The following is a 19,232-nucleotide window of genomic DNA, read 5'->3' as shown; positions in this document are numbered from 1 at the left end:
TAGTTGTTGTGGTTGTAGTAGTAGTTGTAGCATTATTAATAATTGTAGTAGTTGTTAGTAGTTGTATTAGTTAGTAGTTATAGTAGTAGTTATTGTTGTTAGTAGCTGTAGTAGTCGTAGTTGTAGTAGTTTTTAGTAGTAGTTGTTGTAGTAGTAGTTGTTAGTAGTTGCAGTATTAGTAGTTGTTGTAGTAATAGTTGTAGTAGTAGTAGTTGTTGTTGTAGTAGTTGTAGTAGTTGTAGTCTTGGTCGTTGTAGTAGTAGTTGTTAGTAGTTGTAGTCTTAGTCGTTGTAGTAGTAGTAGTAGTAGTAGTTGTTGTAGTTTGAATACTTGAGCTCTTTAAAGCAGGATGGAGTCTGATTGTTTGTCGTCAACTGATACAGTTTCTCTGTGTTGTTGTTATAGCTGTGGTGTGGATTTATTGTCCACTTTGTTGATGTACAGTAAGAGACAATGATCATTTCTTTTGCCTTTGCCATGATGACAGTAGGTTAACTAGGCATCTTAGTGATTAGGAGAGGGTTGATTAGGAGAGTAATTGAACAACAGTAGTTTGTTCTGTTTCTTTGACACAAAAAGGCAACCCTGTTAAACATCACTTGGTAAATATCTGGAAAGAAGAGGAAAAAGAAAAATCACAGGAGGGCTAATACTGTATATTTATCTTCAACTGCACATGGAATTGAAAAACAAGGAATTGTTATTATGTGGGCATTGGATGAAGTAGCAAACTACACAGTTCTGGATGATTCAGGAGTGCGTCATTTTTACTGATGGATCAAGTTGACATTTTCTTGACAAATTTTTTAGTTTAAAAATATACATATTTCTAAACAAATCAAACGTGAATGGTGGAATCTTTCATTATAAGATCAACAACTTATATTTACTAAATCACTTTGGTCAATTTTCATTTCATGCCAAATTATTTGCATTTGTTTACTGCAATGTTTTGAACTAAATGTTCTCCTCATTCTCTTTCAGGACATGAGGTCTGAACTGGAGGAAAAGCAGGATGTGATGCGCTCTCTCCAGGACACAGCTGACCACCTGTGTCTAGAGAACCACCCAGCCAAACAAACAGTCGAGGTGAGCTGTTAGCCAATATGGAAAAAAAACATTTCTTAGTAGGGCTTTAAACAATTGACAAAAAATTATATTATTGTTATTATTATTATTATTATTATTATTTTAATAATAATTTTGCGATCATGCTTCTACCCTGATATAGGTAACTGCACAACTACTAATTAAAGAAATAGTTCGCCCAAAAATGAAAATCCTGTCATCGTTTACTCACCCCTTGACTTGTTTTAAACCAGTTTGAGTTTTTTTAGGTTTTTTTTTGTTCTCTTTAACTCAAAGGAAGGTATTTTGAAAAATGATGGAAACCATAGTATTAGTTTTTCCTTCTATTGAAGTAAGTGGTTATAGGATTCTACAGGATATCTTCTTTTGTGTTCAACATAAGAAGAAAAAATGTAAACTGGTCTGACGCACATCAAGGATGAGTAAATATTAGTGGAATTTTCAGTTTTGGGTGAATTTAATATAACAAAAATCTATATGAGTATTTATTTTTTTATAATGTAAAGGGTCTGTCTAACCTAATTCATTTCATTTAGCAGTGAATGCTTTTGGATTCTCAATGGTATTATAAGTTACTATTTTGTGATTTTGACAAAAGAAATTGTTGTCATAATTGGTTAATATTGCTGCTGCACAATATATTGTTTAAGTATAGATATGGCAATGTGTGTATCCGCAATAGTCACATCACAGGATTAGATTATTTATTAAAGATGAAAAGTTAAAGACATTATTAGATATTATTATTTTAAATAATTTGTACAATGATGACCATGTTATATTTATGTTTGATTGTTCAATTTCTGTTCAATTCTAAAACCCTAAAGCACTGTTCATTTAACTTGTCTGTTGTATTTATATATGCTTGCAATTATAATTTATGCTAATGCACTGTATAGAAAAAGACTTGATCATTCCATTTTACCTAAATCAGGGGTGTCCAAACTTGGTCCTGGAGGGCCGGTGTCCTGCATATTTTAGTTCCAACCCCAATTAAACACACCTGAAATAGCTAATCTAACTCATTCTAGGTATACTAGAAACTTCCAAGCAGGTGTGTTGAAGGAAGTTGGAGCTAAACTATATAGGACACCGGCCCTCCAGGACCGAGTTTGGACACCCCTGACCTAAATGAACAAAATGTTTTCAAACAGAGCTATTTAATTCATCTGGTGAAATTATTTTCACATCGCAATATATATATCAGAAATACAAAATATTGCAATGTCAGATTTTTCCAATATCATGCAGCCAACGTAAATATCGTAGACTCCTATCACTCATTGACCTTATTCATGGTCAGTCCTGACCTGTTGACCTCTCTGCTCTCAGGCCTACAGTGCTGCCCTGCAGACGCAGTGGCAGTGGATTAAAGAGCTCTGCGTATGTGTGGAGCAGCACCTCAAGGACAACACTGCCTACTTCCAGGTACTTATTTAAACCTTTTTGAATTGTTTATTATTTTTACTTTTATTGATTATGGGTTTACTTTTATTGATTATCGATTTTCCTTTTATTTGATTATGGGTTTTAATGGCATGTTTTTGTTTTACAGTTTATGAGTGATTCAAGGGACTGTGAAAGCTATCTACGACAGCTACAAGACACCATTAAGAGACAATATACCTGCGATAAAAACAGCAGACTTGGCAGATTAGAGGACTTGCTGCAGGACTCCATGGTAAGGATTTCTCCTTATTCAAAAAATGACTATACTATCAAACTCAAGTGGTTCTATTAGTTTCTTTCTTCTTTTCACAAGGAGGAGATATTTTGAAAAAAGCTGAGAATCTGTAACTGTAGTAGACATGAAATAGTTAATTTTGTGTCAGGTTATCGTGGTGGAGGGTCACAGGGTTAGGTAGAGGGTTTATATTGGTCACCTGATCATTCACACAGATAGGGGGGGGGGAGGGGGGGGGGTGGGTGAACGGGGACGCAATATTCTTTGTTGACCAAAATATCAAGAAGTTACGTTTTCATTGGGAAAATAAGCAATAAGGCATTGGAAGAACTTTTTGCCTTGTTTATATTTTGTCACGAAACATGTCTCTTGTGAGTTGGTTTAGTTTCTCTGCTTTTACTCCACGTAGCCACTACAGTAACCATTACCTTCCATAGTAGGAAAACATAGAAATTATGGAAGTCAATTGTTACAGGTTTCCAACATTTTTCAAAACATCTTCCTTTGTATTTAACAGGAAAAAAAATGCAGGACTTCCATAGTAGGAAATACCATAGTTTGGAGCACCACTAGTGCACAGGAGGTGGTGAACGTCCTCATACAGTATACTGTATGACAGATGGCACTGTGAGAGAGGGCTTGCACAAGAGCAGGCAGAGGGATGTCCACGTCCTCTCTGGCCATACGGATGAGAGACCCAGAGCTGGGACATTAGCACAGTTTAATTACAGTTCAATAAAGGGGCATGAATGCAGCTAAAATAGACCGTCTGGGATGGATCATAATAATAATAATAAAATCATTCATTCATTTTCTTGTCGGCTTAGTCCCTTTATAAATCTGGGGTCACCACAGCTGAATGAACCGCCAACTTATCCAGCACATGTTTTACGCAGCAGATGCCCTTTCAACCGCAACCCATCTCTGGGATAACATCCATACACACTCATACACTACAGACTATTTAGCCTATCCAATTCACCTGTATCGCATGCCTTTGGACTGTGGGGGAAACCGGAGCTTGTGAACGCGAGGAGAACATAATGACAAAATTAGTAATTCATAAAGTAAAGTCTTTGTTAGCTAAAAGTATTTTCTGGAAAATAAATCATATTTGAGAGAAAGAAAGAGATGTCACATATTAGTTACATTTTATAATTTCATGCAGGGATAGTTTGAAATAAGCATGTATAATGTTGTATAATATTAATAAAACATTATAGACATGCATTTTTCTTCCTCTTAACCTACAGCAAATCATTTAGCACTTTTAACAAAAAAGAAGATTAAATAATAAGAATTGTACATGTAAAAGGAATAAACCTAATATTTGAATTCCCTGTAAACAAATGAAGTGAATGTGAATGTAGAAGATGTGCAATTAAGATGCTCTTGAGTCTCTCATTTGGCTCAAATCCAAATATGTGTGCATATTATGATAATTTGACATTCATTTTATCCTCGTTGTTTTGCAACAAACCTCTGTGGTTTCGATGAACTCTAACCCCATGCTGATATGCAGTCAAATGTTAACTTCTTATAGGTAGCGTAATTTAGTTAGCTCTTTCTGTCTGCTTCTTCTTCCTAACCAATGAATCCCACATTGCACATACCTCAAATGCATTCATTCATTTCTGTGAAACAAATGCTGAGAAAATAATAACAAACACTCACCGGCCACTTTATTAGGTACAAATTGCTCATTAACACAAATTTCCTTTCAACCAATTACACGGCAGCAACTCAATGCATTTCAGCATGTATACATGGTCAAGATGATCTGCTGTAATTCAAACCAAGCATCAGAATGTGGAAGAAAGGTGATTTAAGTTACTTTGAACATGGCATAGTTGTTGGTGCTAGACAGGCTGGTCTGAGTATTTCAGAAATTCCTGATCTACCGGTATTTTCACGCAAAACCATCTCTAGGGTTTACGGAGAATAGTCTGAAAAAGAGAAAGCTGAAAAGCAACAGTAACTCGCATAACCACTCGTTACAGAAGAGTTTCAGCGATGACACTTTTCTGAAGCTATTTTGAAACTATTTCATCTGTTTTAAAGAGAGTGAATATTTTTTATCACGAAACACACATTCTAGTTACTGCCTTTTTTTGAATGTGCACCATTCACGAAATCCAAAAATAATCAAATCCAATGATAAGGTTTTTGAAGAACATGTATTTGATCATATGAACATACATTGAATATAGTAATTAGCACTGTTAGCAACATAATTATGTCACAGTTCACTGGTTACTCCTGTTAACTGTATGAACGTTTGATTTGACTTTGTTTTATTTTGTTTTTCAGGAGGAGAAAGAACAATTGATTGAATACCGCAGCACAGTGGCCAGTCTTGTAGGTCGGGCCAAATCTGTAGTCCAGCTCCGGCCACGCAGTGCAGACAGTAACCTGGGCACCACCACACCCATTCGTGCCATCTGTGACTATCGACAAATAGAGGTATAACACACTACAGACATCTCACTGTTAGCAGGGTGTCCGCGGGGTCCTAAAATGTCTTACATTTCTAAAATGAAATTTTAGGCATTAAAAAGTCTTAAATTCACTAAAATATTGTGTTGTAGTTCTTAAATTATTTTAAAAAGGTCTTAATTTTCCTCTATCCAACAATCGAGCCAACACGCATCCAATTATCAACAGTCCATCTAAATAAAACTTATTTTTATTGCAAAGAGAATCAATCACAACATTAGTAAGACATTTTTACGGAAAATTCTCTTAATTAAATAAGGTAAAGAAAACGATATAATTAATTACATAATTCCTCATGACAATAACAGGGCAATATATGCCTTTATGTGATCTTCCATTTATACAAAAACTATTTACAGAAGTAAGGAAGAGTGGACATAATATTTATGAATAGACATGAAACTTAAGGTCTTGTAACAGAAATGCATTCGGTTGAAAGAAATAACTACATTTTTATTTTATTGTTTTTTGTGGCAAGCAAAAAACAAATTCTATTGGCCCATTGCAAAACATCCAAAGTGTTTAGCTTTAAGTCTGAAATTTCTTTCATGATGGTCTTAAAAGGGCCTTTAAAATTCTTAAATTTGACTCGATGAAACCTGCAGAAACACTTATTAGAAACATCTTGCTTTGCCTTACCTTGCCACATCACAAACCTGCACTGGTCTTTATGCTCTTAAAACTGAGCTAAGATCATATGGGTAACATAAAGGTGAAAAAACAAACATATATTTTATTATTAACAACAGTATACAAACTAGATATACTGCCCACGTCTTGCATTCAATAATATACTGACGCAACTCTGTATATAATAAGCAATTAAAACAATAATGGTAGCCTATGGATAAAAGGTCGAGCAGGTAGTTAGGATGCCTGTTAAAGTGTTTATGTAGATTTAAAAAAAATCTTTATGTAGTCCAGACCTACCTTATCTGTGAACCACCTGTTACAGTAGCTTTCGTCAGCGGCTTGTCTCAGAGCAATAGCCAGAAATCATCTGAACGTATTTAGTTCCTAAACTGCTCTGGGTCTTTGAAGGTACTGTAAATATATTGGGAAATGTTGCATTTAAACGAGTATTATCAGGAACATTTGGTCTATGTTAGTGTAAGGCTTTTGAAATGGAAATCAAAATCATTTGGTGAGTTTTTAACCAGCTTTGAGTGGCCATTTCTGTTACAACTAAATTAAGGACAATTTGCTAAATTTATTTCAGGATAAAACATGAAAACCAACTTATCTTTTGTCTTAAGCTGATGATTTTTTATGAGTAGATTCCAATCTTATTAACGTTATTTCTTACATTATTAAATGTAATCAGTAAATGTAGATAAAATAATAAGACTAAATACTAATCAAATTAATATCAACAAAATGTTGAAGTGGATGTATTTACACAGTGTATTTGATGCATCTCAACAGTTTATTCGATGCATCTCATGAATACTTATAGATTGCGGTAACAATTAAATTAATGAGATAAGTGTTTTCAATATAAATGGAATACATAACTCTAAGATATGTTAAATCTTAATCTAAAATCACCAATAGATGGCGATAAAGTCATTGTATTCATGAATTGTTCATTCAATTGATTCATTCAGAAACGCTGAACCATTCAGTTACAAACCTCCAGTACATTCAATATAGAACTGTTATATTCATTTTATAAATATAAAACTAAAACCTGTTCAGTTCATCAAGATCAGACGAACTGATAATGAAGCTGAAGATTAATTCATTCTAATGACAGATGCTGTTTTTAGGTTATTACTATATACAATGAATTGCCAATACATTTTTCAGTGCTATTAAATAAATAAAAAATAAATAAAAATGTAACGACTTCACTGCTGTGCTGTTTTTGATACATAGCCTTAATCAAATACCTTTTAACTGCTGTTTTGTCAGCACTGTCATATTTTGTGCCTTTATTATGTTATTTGGAGGAAAATGTGCAAATTTATGAATTCATCCAAACACCGCTGACAGACGTGACGAACAGACCCTGCTGTATCATATCTAATCTGCCATTTTGGAGACATTTTGCTTTTTGTTCACACATCTCGCATATTCCTCTGGATTGAAATGATGAAATGAGATGCTGCCATTGATTTGAATATTCATTTTTGTTTAGAAAACTCATGAACACTCAGTCACACTCCCAGCTGTGGTCCCGTTTTTCTTTTCCTGATCATATTATCTCAGTCAGACCAGGTCTGCTAAACACCCAAAAGTAATCTCTTTTTCCCTTCCCTATCCCTGTCCCACTCCCCCATTTTCTCTGCCCTCCCCCTTTTCCTTTATCCCTCCATTTAACCCCGTCTTTCTCTCTCTGTTCCCCTCCGTCTCCCCTCCTCTTTATGTGTGTCTGCGGGGCTGGGCAAGGCCAACTCTCAGGTACTATTGCCGACCGTTCTCCTCCTCTGACCTTTGCTCTCTGGCCTGGCCCTGCACACAAGGGACCCCTGCTTTACCTCAGGCGTCCTGTACACTTTTAATGTGAAAAAGCTCAAATATAACATGTATTAGGTGTTTTTATCCCAGCCCAATACATCAGATTCTATAGTGGGAGCATGTTGCATGTTGACTTGCTGTATCATTTTTATTTTATCGCCTCAGTCAGTCACAAACAAGTGGTAATCGAGTTATTTTAAATTTTCCTCTTAGTAGCATTATGTAACAAGGATAATGTGCTCTGTGTGCAAGGGATAGGGTGAGAGTTGAGGTAGGGCACTTGAAAGTGCTCTCATATCTTCTCTTTGATTTCTAATGTGCTTAAATCACTCAGAATGCTAATTTGATGTTGCTTTAAAAGGATAGCTCACCCAAAAATGGAAATGTACTTGCTATTTACTCATCTTTAAATGGTTATAAATCTTCATTATTTTATTACTTGTACTGAACGCAAAAGAAGTATTTGAACTATTGTAATGATCTAAGCGCAAAGTCTGAAGCGCATGGTGCAAAAGCATTAACTACATGTCCGAATCCACTTTTGCTATTTTAAGGATGGAAAAATACACTCTGCACCGTGGCGCATGGTCTAACAAGGTTGTGCTTATTCTCTTAATGAGTTATGGGTAGGCCCAGACAGAATCTGTGGACATTTTTTGCTATTTCTGCCAAGAATTTTGTAAAAAAATCCACGGATTTATGTGGAATAATTTTGGGAGTATCATAACTTAAACTTTATATATGAAATAAAAACTTTTATTTAATGTTTACAATGCAAATCCAATTAGATCCACTAATTTGATAAACAAAGCAAGGCTCTTATATAAAATATGTGCTAAAAGACAGAAAATATGACTTTACAAACTGTATTGTAAATAAATCAAATGAACACCTTTCATATTAGTCAATAATATTACGGAATTAGTATTAGTCGAGAATAATTTAAAACTGAATAAATATAAATGTACACACATTTACACAAGTAAATAAATAGACTCAAAGATGGACTAAAAATCTGCGGATTTCAGTGCCCCCAGATTCCGTGTGGGCCTAGGTAGGGATGTGTTTTGAGCATAACGTGCAGTAAACTAATCAGAGTCTAATCTTACATTCTCTTTAAGAGTCAAATGCATCACGCCATGGTGCATTTGCTTTGTACATGGCGGACTTTGTAAAAGGAAAAACTGAACGCTTTACTAGCGAGAAAACAGTTAAACAGAACATCTGCAGTTCAAGAATAAAGAATGTGCCTCCTCCATTTGGCCTCTTTACTTTCTCTTTACTTTTACTCTTTACTTTACTCCTTTACTTTCGCCAATAAGGAAACTGTGTTGTACGCTCTCTGCTAAAGACATCCATTAACCTACATATTTAATTTTGTTTAAGTGCAAAGACTTGTTTCAAAACTATTTCTAAATTCAGTTCTAATTTCCAGCTAATGAATAAATGAACAATAATACCGAAGTGTGGTCAAAAAAAACGGTTATATCCAAACACACGTCCTATTCTTATGCCCCATATGGTGATGCAAACGTCTCCAGAACCCAACAGGTGGGCAAATCTAAGCTTGTTTTAATTAAAACAAATATAAATATGCATATAGTAAATAATACTGCTAGTAATAATAATATAACTTTATACAAATGCAAATTGTCATGAATAAACTGAATGGAGGCTGTGGTTTTTATATTTATGTAGAAAAGAATAATTTTGTAACATTTTAATCCTTTAATTTTTTTCATATGTAAAGATATTAACACACCTCATTTTTAGACCGGCACACCCAATAGTCCACAAAGTGACACAAATGGATTTGCTATTTAAAGAACGTGGTGCAAAACAAACCTGGTCACAGATTTCCTTAAAATATCTTCTTTTGTGTTTAACAGAAGAACGCAGCTCAAACAGGTTTGAGATTAGTAAAGAGAGAGTACTGTAAATGATGACAATGTTCATTTTTGGGTGCACTATCCTTTAAGAGGGTTATTTAAAAAAAAGCTAGGCTTAAAAGCCAACTGTAATTTGACATTGTAATGGGCAAGATGAGTGCTTTTGAATTTATTTTATTTATTTAGCCTTTTTTTTTTTTTGCAAGGTCAGTGCAGTAAGGCATTATTCCATAAAAATTCATATTTCACCTAGTTCAACTCACATAAAAGCCATTAGCATTAACATTTGATTCCTCATCCTTTGGTTAATACTTTGAATTCCTTTACTTTTTAATCAACATCTACCATCAGTTTTTTGCACTGTTTTTTTTTAAAGTCCACTCCTCCTTACATGCTGTTTTTCTTCCATCCCCATTTCCTTCTGTTTCCGTCTCCATCTCTCTCTCTTTCTCAGATCACCATCAGCAAAGGCGAGGAGTGTGTCCTGGAGGATAACTCTCAGAGGACCAAGTGGAAGGTCATCAGTCCTACTGGAAATGAGGCCATGGTGCCATCTGTGTGTTTCACCGTTCCTCCCCCTAATCAGGAAGCCATCGACACTGCCAGCAGGTACAGCTCGCAGATCCTTAACACCAGAACCAACACAGAGGGGAAATTACACTTACTTTGCTCTTTTTCAAATATGGCTGCACAATGTATCATTTCAGCATCGATATTGTAATGTGTGTATCTGCAATAGTCACATCGCAAAATATGCAAGTCTGAAGTATAGTTGATTAGGATCTACAGAACACATGTGGTTTGTAGAGTCACTGCCATGTTTAACCATAATAAGGTTTATCATTTGCATGTGTTGGTAAGGCCTGTGACTGAGCATTTCAAGAGAGTTTAAAACATTTGGGCACAAAAAATTATGATGCTTGGAGGTGTAACAAAGATTTTTTTTTATGTATACAGATTTGACATGATTTATGCCAATGATTTTTGCAAAAATTATATTATTTTTTTTCTTAATTAGAATCTTTGTCTTGTTTCTTCTCCAAATATCTACATTTTAAAGCGAAAACAAGATTATTTTATTTCCCACATTGGCAAAAAATGTTGCTTGTTATAAGGAAATACTATTAATTTTGACTGTTTTTGATTATTTTTTTTACTTGACCTAAGAAGTTTTAGATATTCGGACTACAAACAAGACAAAGCAAATGAAGAAAAGCATTTTTTGCATTGTTATTATTTAATATTTGTACCTGAATATTGTTAGACTCCCCAGAAAACTGCCAAATAGAGCTGTTCAAACCTTCTCCTGAATCTGTAGCAGATTTTTCTAACATTGTGCAGCTCTGTTTTTTAAATGTACGTAACAAATTTGGGTCCCCCAGTGAGTAATGTTTACTAAAATATTGCAGTTTATTGTCCCTTGTTGTTAAAAATGGTTTCGATAAAATCATTAAAAAGGCTCATTTTAATTTCATACTGTCATTTTCACACTGCTTATGTTTTAGCATTCTGTTACACTCTGAGATCACAGTGATCTATTTTAGTCACAAAGGATAAAATGAGACTGTTATTAGAGACTCCAAATGCCAGTGATGGTGAGAATGATGGTGGATTTGTTTCAGGGGTTAAAGATAAGCTAAAAACAATGATTTCACGGCTCTAGAGATTAAGACACGTTCATAATACTGTAAAAACGTTGTAACGTGTTATGTAAGATATGTAAAATGGTCGTCTTAATAAGTAAATTACAGCAGCTGGTAGTTTTAGTAGTGGATCTTTTTGGAAGTCTTCTGTAATGTGACATTTTAGAGCAAAACAATATATGGCATGGAAACAATTAGCATGTTATAAATGTATTTTCTAGATTGTGAAATGCATTATGAAACCTGTATTTGGCATATTAAGGTCAAAAGGTAATTTATTCTCGATTTTACAATTACAAAATACTGGGTAACACTTTACAATAAGGTTCATTAGTTAATGCATTTACTAACATGAACTAATCATGAACAACACATGTATCATTTATTAATCATAATTGAACATTTACTAATGCATTATTGACATCCAAGTCCATGCTTGTTAACATTAGTTAATGCACCATGAGTTAACATGAACTAACAATGAACAACTGTATTTTCATTAACTAATGTTAACTAACATGAACAAATACAGTAGTAGATGTATTGTTCATTATTTGTTCATGTTAGTAAATGCATTAATTAACATTAACTAATGAACCTTATTGTAAAGTGTGACCAAATACGGTATAATAAGCATGTCATTTTGTAAGAAAAAATCTACTTTTTATCCTACCGGTGAGTTTTTTATTGTTTATGCCAGGAGAATAAAAAAAATGACATTCCAGAATGTATTTTCTAGACTTGAAATGCATTATGAAACGCATATTTGGAATATTAAGGGAAAAATGTAATAGATTCTCAATTTTACAGTTATAAAATATATATAGCATATAATTTTGTGATAACAAATATATTTTTACCATACAGGTGAGTATTAAATTATTATTATTTTAAAAGTTTATGCTAAGTGAATAAAAAAAATGACATTGCAGAATGTATTTTCTAGACGTGAAGATGTGACGTACATTATAAAACATATATTTGGTATATTAAGGGAAAGAAACCAATTTATTCTCAATTTTACATTTACAAAATATAATTAGCATTTAATTTTTGGTGGTTGATCAGATGTGCTCCAACATTAGTCGCTTTAACATCAAGACTTAAAAACATCTGTTTAGCTGTGCCTATACTCAGTGAATACTGTGCTACGTCTAACAGATACAGTACTATTATTTCTTTCTTTTTTTTTCACTCTTTTACAACCTGTTTTAACACATTTTAATCTGCTTTTATTTGTTTTAATAATTTTTTATTCTTTTTTGTTTTTATTTCTTGCTATACTCTTTTATTCTTGGTTATGTAAAGCACTTTGAATTACCATTGTGTATGAAAATGTGCTATATAAATAAACTTGCCTTGTCTTGCTACTGCAGATGAATAAAATGAACGCTCTCTAAACATCCTTGCAATGATAGGAGCTGATTAAACCCCCCTTTTTTGAGAAAAGATAATCACATATATTTTTCTGTATGCTTAGAATGGAGCAGATGTACCAGAACGTGATGTCTCTGTGGCACCAGCTGCATTTGAACATGAAGAGCGTTGTGTCCTGGCACTATCTGCAGAAGGACATAAGAAACATCTCCTCCTGGAGCCTGGACACAGTCAGTGTCACACAATGCAATCATTTCCCATACAGTACGCTGGACACTGAATGTTTTTTATAATTACGTCTATGTCTTTTAGATGCGATTGCAGCCCCCAGCGGAGAGACAGCAGGCTTTAGACAACCTGGATGCTCACTTGACTGACTTTCTTTCGGACAGTCATGAGAGCTCACTTTTTACGCCAACAGAGCGTCGTGAGCTGGAGAGAGAAGCTGAGAACTGCCGTGAACATTGCCAAACACTGCTGGTGTCTCTGGAGACAGGTATGAAGGTTACTGTGTGCTTTAATTAAATATTATGAAACGGTAAGGTGTCATCCATATGCAGGGCCGGATTAAGAACATATTGGGCCCTGGGACCATAGCAGACTGTTATTTTATTGCCTCACAAAAGTAGCTTTTTTTTGTGCAATTATTATTATAATTATTAATAATTATCTTAATTTACTATTTTATATTATTATATAATCTAATTTTCCACTTGATTTATATTTGATTATGTTGTAATTATATTCTAATTGACTAAAGTAGGCGTACAAGCATACAAAATTAATTTTAACTTTTAAAAACGTTAAAAGGCTGCCAAAATTAGGGGAAAAAAAACAAATAACACATTTGCAAAACTTCCTAAATGAGGGCTTTACAATAAATGTTTAAATAGGCTTATCTTAAAAAAATTTCCTTTAAACTTTTGCTGAGCAGAAATCCCTAAAATATCTTTAAAATCCATGCTTCTAATGTCCCCATTTGGTCTCGAGTCAGTCAATTACAGAAGGTTAGCATGTTTTGTTTTTTTCTCAGATATACTGTCTGATGAAAGCCAGCGCCAATATTTCATTGCTCCGCATTATTACTGTCGTTTTTATAAAAGGGGAAAGTCACTTAAAAGTTTTCTTACTAACTGCTTCAGTTAGACTTAAACCATGTATTTTCTTGAGGTATTTGATTTGGTCGTACACTGTCTCTGTTATGAGAAGGCAGGATTGCACGGATGTGCCATGATGGCCGACACAGCGCTTCAGTTTGGAGTCAATTCTGCATGATTCCCCTAACACTGCACGTTAATAACACTACTTGAATACTATTTGAATTTTGTTTTGTTTTTTATGATGCACTTGGTTAGCCTACCTGTGACTGGGAAAAACAGGACATCTATTCACCCTTACTGGGTACTAAATAGGGCTCTTTAAAACTCTTATTGAGCTACAGCCACTCTAAGCCATAGTTTAGCAATGTCACTGTTTTTGAACAGCAGCGATCCAAAAGGAATACTTCACTTTATTGAAAGCTTAATGCAAAGAGGCGTTTTCAGTGTGATGATGCAAATGAATTCATCAGCCAATCAAGGGCCTCCTCCTCTCACCGGCTCTTGGGCTTCAGCCCCGCCTAGTCCTTATGTTAATCCAGCCCTGCCAATATGGTTAAACATTTTTTTTACATATTTTAAAACATACAAAAAAAGATGTTTTTATATGTTTTTGAAAATATTTTAGACTAAATATTTAAATGCACTCAGAATATATATTTGCTTAATTATTTTAAATAAAATACATTAATGTAGCATTTGAGGAAAATCTTTGCTTGATGTCTAAAACTTCTAAAACAAAGAAAATTCTTGACAAAAAAACTCTTTTCAAGTGCCACTGTAACAAAAATTACAGCTGTTTTTGTAAACATAAATATATAAAAATATTAAGTATACATATTTTTATAATTATATTTTTAAACAGATATATTTCTATTACTCTAAAGTATTTTACAGTTTAATTCCTCTAAATATAAATATATAATTTAATATTATTTTAATAATAATAATAAATACTTTAGATCTCCATCCACATTCTGTTATAAGGATTGAAATGACCCTTCATACAATGTGAAATATATATGAAATATATATTAAATGAAGGTCAGGGCAGCACGGTGGCTCAATGGTTAGCACTGTTGCCACACAGCAAGAAGGTTGCTGGTTTGAGTCCATGCTGGGTCAGTTGGCATTTCTGTGTGGAGTTTGCATGTTATTCGCCGTGTTGGCGTGGGTTTCCTCCAGGTGCTCCAGTTTCCCCCACAGTCCAAAGAGATGCGCTATTGGTGAATTGAATGAACTAAATTGGCACTAGTGTATGAGCATGTGTGAATGAGTGCGTATTGGTGTTTCCCAGTTCTGGGTTACAGCTGGAAGGGCATCCACTGCGTAAAACATATGCTGGAATAGTTGGTGGTTCATTTTGCTGTGGCGACCCCTGGTAAATAAGGGACTAAGCCGGAGGAAAATAAATGAATGAATAATGGTAGAAATGCAATATATTTTTGATTTCTCATCTACAGAATATATTTAGCATATTTTAGCAAGAACATATATATTTCTACCATGTGGTTGAGCATCTCTTTTTGTTGTCTTTCAGTGGAGAAGGATGAGTTGGCATCTCGTGCTTACCTGTCAGAGCTTCAGAGCATCAAGTCTCACCTGGAGGATGCGGAGAGCAGACTGATGCGTGGCATACAGACTCCACATCCCAGTACATTATCAGGAGATGCTGCAGACAGCGCTGTTCATATAGCAGAGCAAGAGGTGAGGCGTCATCAGCACAACTACTCCCTCTGCTGGTCAATCACCTCAGTAATCTGTATATGTGAATTAAGCAGTACATTCAGTGACTGCATCAACTGTAAATTCTGCACTATTGCTTTTCACTTTAAGATTTGCTGTACTTGACAGGGCATACTCTTGGAAAATTAAGGTGTTATCTGACATTTTTTGTCAAAACTGTGACTTTCACATTCTTATACTGTGACCATTTATTTAAGTTGTTATGTGCATTTTATGACTTGATTCTTGATTACTAGTTTCTGCAATATAGCGATAAATATCAAATACAACCTTATAGTTACAAACTTGGGATTGATCAAATAGTTGAAACACCCCATGCTGTTATTTTAATATTTATTGATTGATTTAAGAGATGTTTTTGGTTTGGTCTTATTCGTCTATTATTTTAATATTTCTATTTAGCTTTGTTTTATTTTAGTTTTAATTTTAATGCATTTTATTTAGTCATTTTCATTATTTTTTATTTTAATAAAATAATTTAGTTGTTCTATCTAATATGTATTTTATTATATTTCAGACTTTATTTACAAATAATTTTAATCATTTTACAAAATACAAATAAACCTTTAAATAAGTTTTATACACATTGTTGCTAGCACATTATTGGGCAAAATATTTGAATATGCCTCTTTAAAATGTATTTGTTTTTTAATTTTTGTTTTATTTAACATTTAACTTTAATTTAAGTTATGCAGCATTTGTGAGTACACCAGCATATAAGTTGGCTCAAAATCAGCAGTCATAGACGAAATTGCTATTTTAATTTAATGTCTTAATATATAAATAAAATATAACCTCAAGAAACTTTTGTGGTGTTGCAGAAGCTCCAGCAGGATCTGAAAGGTCTTCAGTCAGATTTGGGTGAAGTGTCTCGTCGCTGCGTGAGCTTCTTTGAGGAGAAACCTACATCTTCCAGTGTGCCTGTCCTGCGGTCAGAGCTCAACCTGGCTGTAGAGCACGTAGAGAAACTCAACTCCCTCTCTTCTGTATATCTGCAAAAGTTAGTGCATTTGCAGTTCATATATGCATGCATTTTCTGCTAAATATCCATCAAGGCGTGTTTAGCCTTCAAGTCTTAGTTCTAAACTTTTATGAATTTCTTTTTTCTGTTAAAAACAAAGCAAGATATTCTGAAGAATATTAAAAAAAATCAACTGTTGACATCAAGGGCTCTCTATTAACAATCTAAGTGCACAGTATAAATTATCTAAAGCACTTTTGCTATTATAAGGATGAGAAAAACAGTTGTCGCACCCAGCACATTTTCTAACTTTAAGAGCAAGTTTGTCACGCCATAGTGTATTTGCTATTTACATGGCAGACTTTGAAAACAGAAAAACTGAACAATTCAATACAGAGGAAATGAGTATAAAGAGAAACTGTTCTGACCATCTACGGTTTAAGTCTGTGGTGTCTGCCTCTCCATTCGGCTGTAGATTCAGGAAATGGTGGTTGTTCTGGACACACTCCACTCAAGACATCCAATATTCCATAGGTTGTTTAATCTCATTTATTAAGTCCAAAGATTTGTTTGAAAAAATTTCTAAATTCTGTTCTGGCATGGTAAAAAAAACACCTTGTCCAACATCCAAAAACACATCCTATTTTCTATTCTTATGCCCCTATATGTATATGTCTTTAAAAGGTGGACAAATCTAAACCAAACAATATAAACACAAATATAAATATGCATATAACAAACAGTAATACTACTGATAATGATAACAATAAACATTGTTTAATTTAATGAATAATCTGGCTTCAACAGAGCCCGTTTCCACCAAAATCCCCTGAGATAAAGCATGAGAAAGCATGGCAGGAGCTAGCAATTTTTATATTTCAATCCTTTATTTTTCATATATAAAGATATTTGTGGGTAACACGGTGGCTCATTGGTTAGCACTATCGCCTCACAGCAAGAAGGTCGCTGGTTCGAGTCCTGGCTGAGCCAGTTGGCATTTCTGTGTGGAGTTTGCATTCTCCAGGTGCTCTAGTTTACCCCAAAGTCCAAAGACATGCGGTACAGATGAATAAACTACTCTAGCCATAGTGTATGAGTGTGTGTGGATGTTAGAGTTTATGGGTGTTTCCCAGTACTGGGTTGCGGCTGGAAGAGGATCTGCTGCGTAAAACATATGCTGGAATAGTTGGTGGTTCATACCACTGTGGCGACCCCTGATAAATAAGGGACTAAGCTGAAGGAAGATATCTGTGTGCATTTGTGCATCCCTGTGTGTGTAATAAGCAATGCATATGCATATTTTTGACTCGCATTGGCATATCACACTAACATGCTCTTTAAATAACAAAATAAAAACTGCGACATTGACTTTAGAGCAACTTTTATTTGGTCAATGGCGTGATCAATGGCGCCTCAAAATAGCAACACACCACCAATGCACCTTAACACACATGTTTTTTGCACAAATAGGTGCAAATGCATTTGCTATTTTAACAACGTGGGGCAGGATGTGAAAGTGGTACCTGCACCAGGCTGAAACAAAAACAAAAAGACTATGCATTGCACTGGGTGCATGATAGGGCCCCTATTGTAGGAACAATAAATACTATAGAAGTCAGTGGCTGGTCTAATGTTCTTCAGTAAATATTTGTTCAAGGAAAGAAAGAAACTCAAACATGTTTGGAAGAAGTGGATGAGTAAACGATGACAGATTTTGAATTTGTGGGAGAGCTATCCCTTTAAGGTCAACCATGATTTGAGTGTTTGTTTCTCTGCCAGACTGAAGACAGTAGATGTGTTGATGAAAAGCCTGCAGGCGGCAGAAAGTCAGGTCAGAAAGTATGAGAGTCGACTGAGTGAAGAGGACATCGTGCCTGCAGATACTGCAGCAATCCAAGCCTTAGGAGAGCAGTTAAAGGTGAGAAAAACAGACACACATCACTAGCAGTTGACTGATATCACAACCAAACCAAGCTGCCTTCCCACAATCGCCACCATTCATAAACAGTTGTGGCATTTTGGGCCTTGTTTACATAGAGCTTTGAAATTTGTTACAAAAGTAGGTGTTCCCCTCTACATATAGACAACAATAAACTTGGCGGTAATCAACGAGTCAATTATTGTTTTAATAGATATAACCAGGACATGTATACAAATTATTGAACAGATCAAACTAGCCTTTCTCATTCGTATGAAAAATCGGGGGAGACACGTGATTTATATAAAAATTTCTTGAGTGTAAAACATTTTAACAGAATCCCCATTTTTAAATATTAGATGCATTTCTATTCAGAAATTATAGTAATGAAAAGCTCCCTGAATTTAAACCAGCTAAAATCGATGGGAGATTTCAAGCTTGCTATAGGTTTGGCATCACTACTTTTAGTTTATTTTCCTCAAATGGGGAAATAGATCTTCCAGAAAATCTCAGATATGTATGGTCTGGACAAATGTGATTTCTTTAGGTACCTGCAAACCAGGACCTACTTTAATAGCGAGATTAGATGCCTGGAGAACCATCCCCCCCAATTTAACTGACTTAAATATTGACAACTACAAGAACAAAGACAATAAGAGACTTGATTCAAAATTGTATTCTGCCATCCAATTCAACAAGAAAGACTCAACAAATGACATCAGACTAAAATTGAGAGAGAATCCAACCTAGTTATCTCAGAGAAAGATTGGTTGAATATCTGCTCAGTACAGGCCACCTCCAGCTCTGGTTTGTGGAGAGATTTTTGCTGGAGGAATCTTACCAGATACTTTATAACCCCCAAGATAACATGT

At 34.6% G+C, this 19,232-nt stretch overlaps 1 protein-coding gene across 41 annotated transcripts in view; it reads left to right on the top strand.

The window, feature by feature from the left end:
* The window catches only part of macf1a (microtubule actin crosslinking factor 1a), a 311,815-nt gene that overhangs the window by 170,968 nt on the left and 121,615 nt on the right, over positions 1 to 19,232 (top strand). For all 41 annotated transcript variants that reach the window (XM_073931813.1, XM_068215319.2, XM_068215321.2 and 38 more), the window contains 10 exons: positions 985 to 1,089; positions 2,422 to 2,517; positions 2,645 to 2,770; positions 5,084 to 5,236; positions 10,073 to 10,227; positions 12,742 to 12,868; positions 12,951 to 13,134; positions 15,276 to 15,442; positions 16,303 to 16,481; positions 18,222 to 18,360. In XM_073931813.1, the coding sequence (XP_073787914.1) occupies positions 985 to 1,089; positions 2,422 to 2,517; positions 2,645 to 2,770; positions 5,084 to 5,236; positions 10,073 to 10,227; positions 12,742 to 12,868; positions 12,951 to 13,134; positions 15,276 to 15,442; positions 16,303 to 16,481; positions 18,222 to 18,360 (1,431 nt within the window). The remainder of the gene's footprint in view (positions 1 to 984; positions 1,090 to 2,421; positions 2,518 to 2,644; positions 2,771 to 5,083; positions 5,237 to 10,072; positions 10,228 to 12,741; positions 12,869 to 12,950; positions 13,135 to 15,275; positions 15,443 to 16,302; positions 16,482 to 18,221; positions 18,361 to 19,232) is intronic.

The sequence above is a fragment of the Danio rerio genome, chromosome 19 (assembly GCF_049306965.1).
Source record: "Danio rerio strain Tuebingen ecotype United States chromosome 19, GRCz12tu, whole genome shotgun sequence".
NCBI classification, from domain to species: domain Eukaryota; kingdom Metazoa; phylum Chordata; class Actinopteri; order Cypriniformes; family Danionidae; genus Danio; species Danio rerio.
The sequence above is the reverse complement of the archived record's forward strand: the minus strand, read 5'-3'. Positions and strand labels throughout refer to the sequence as shown.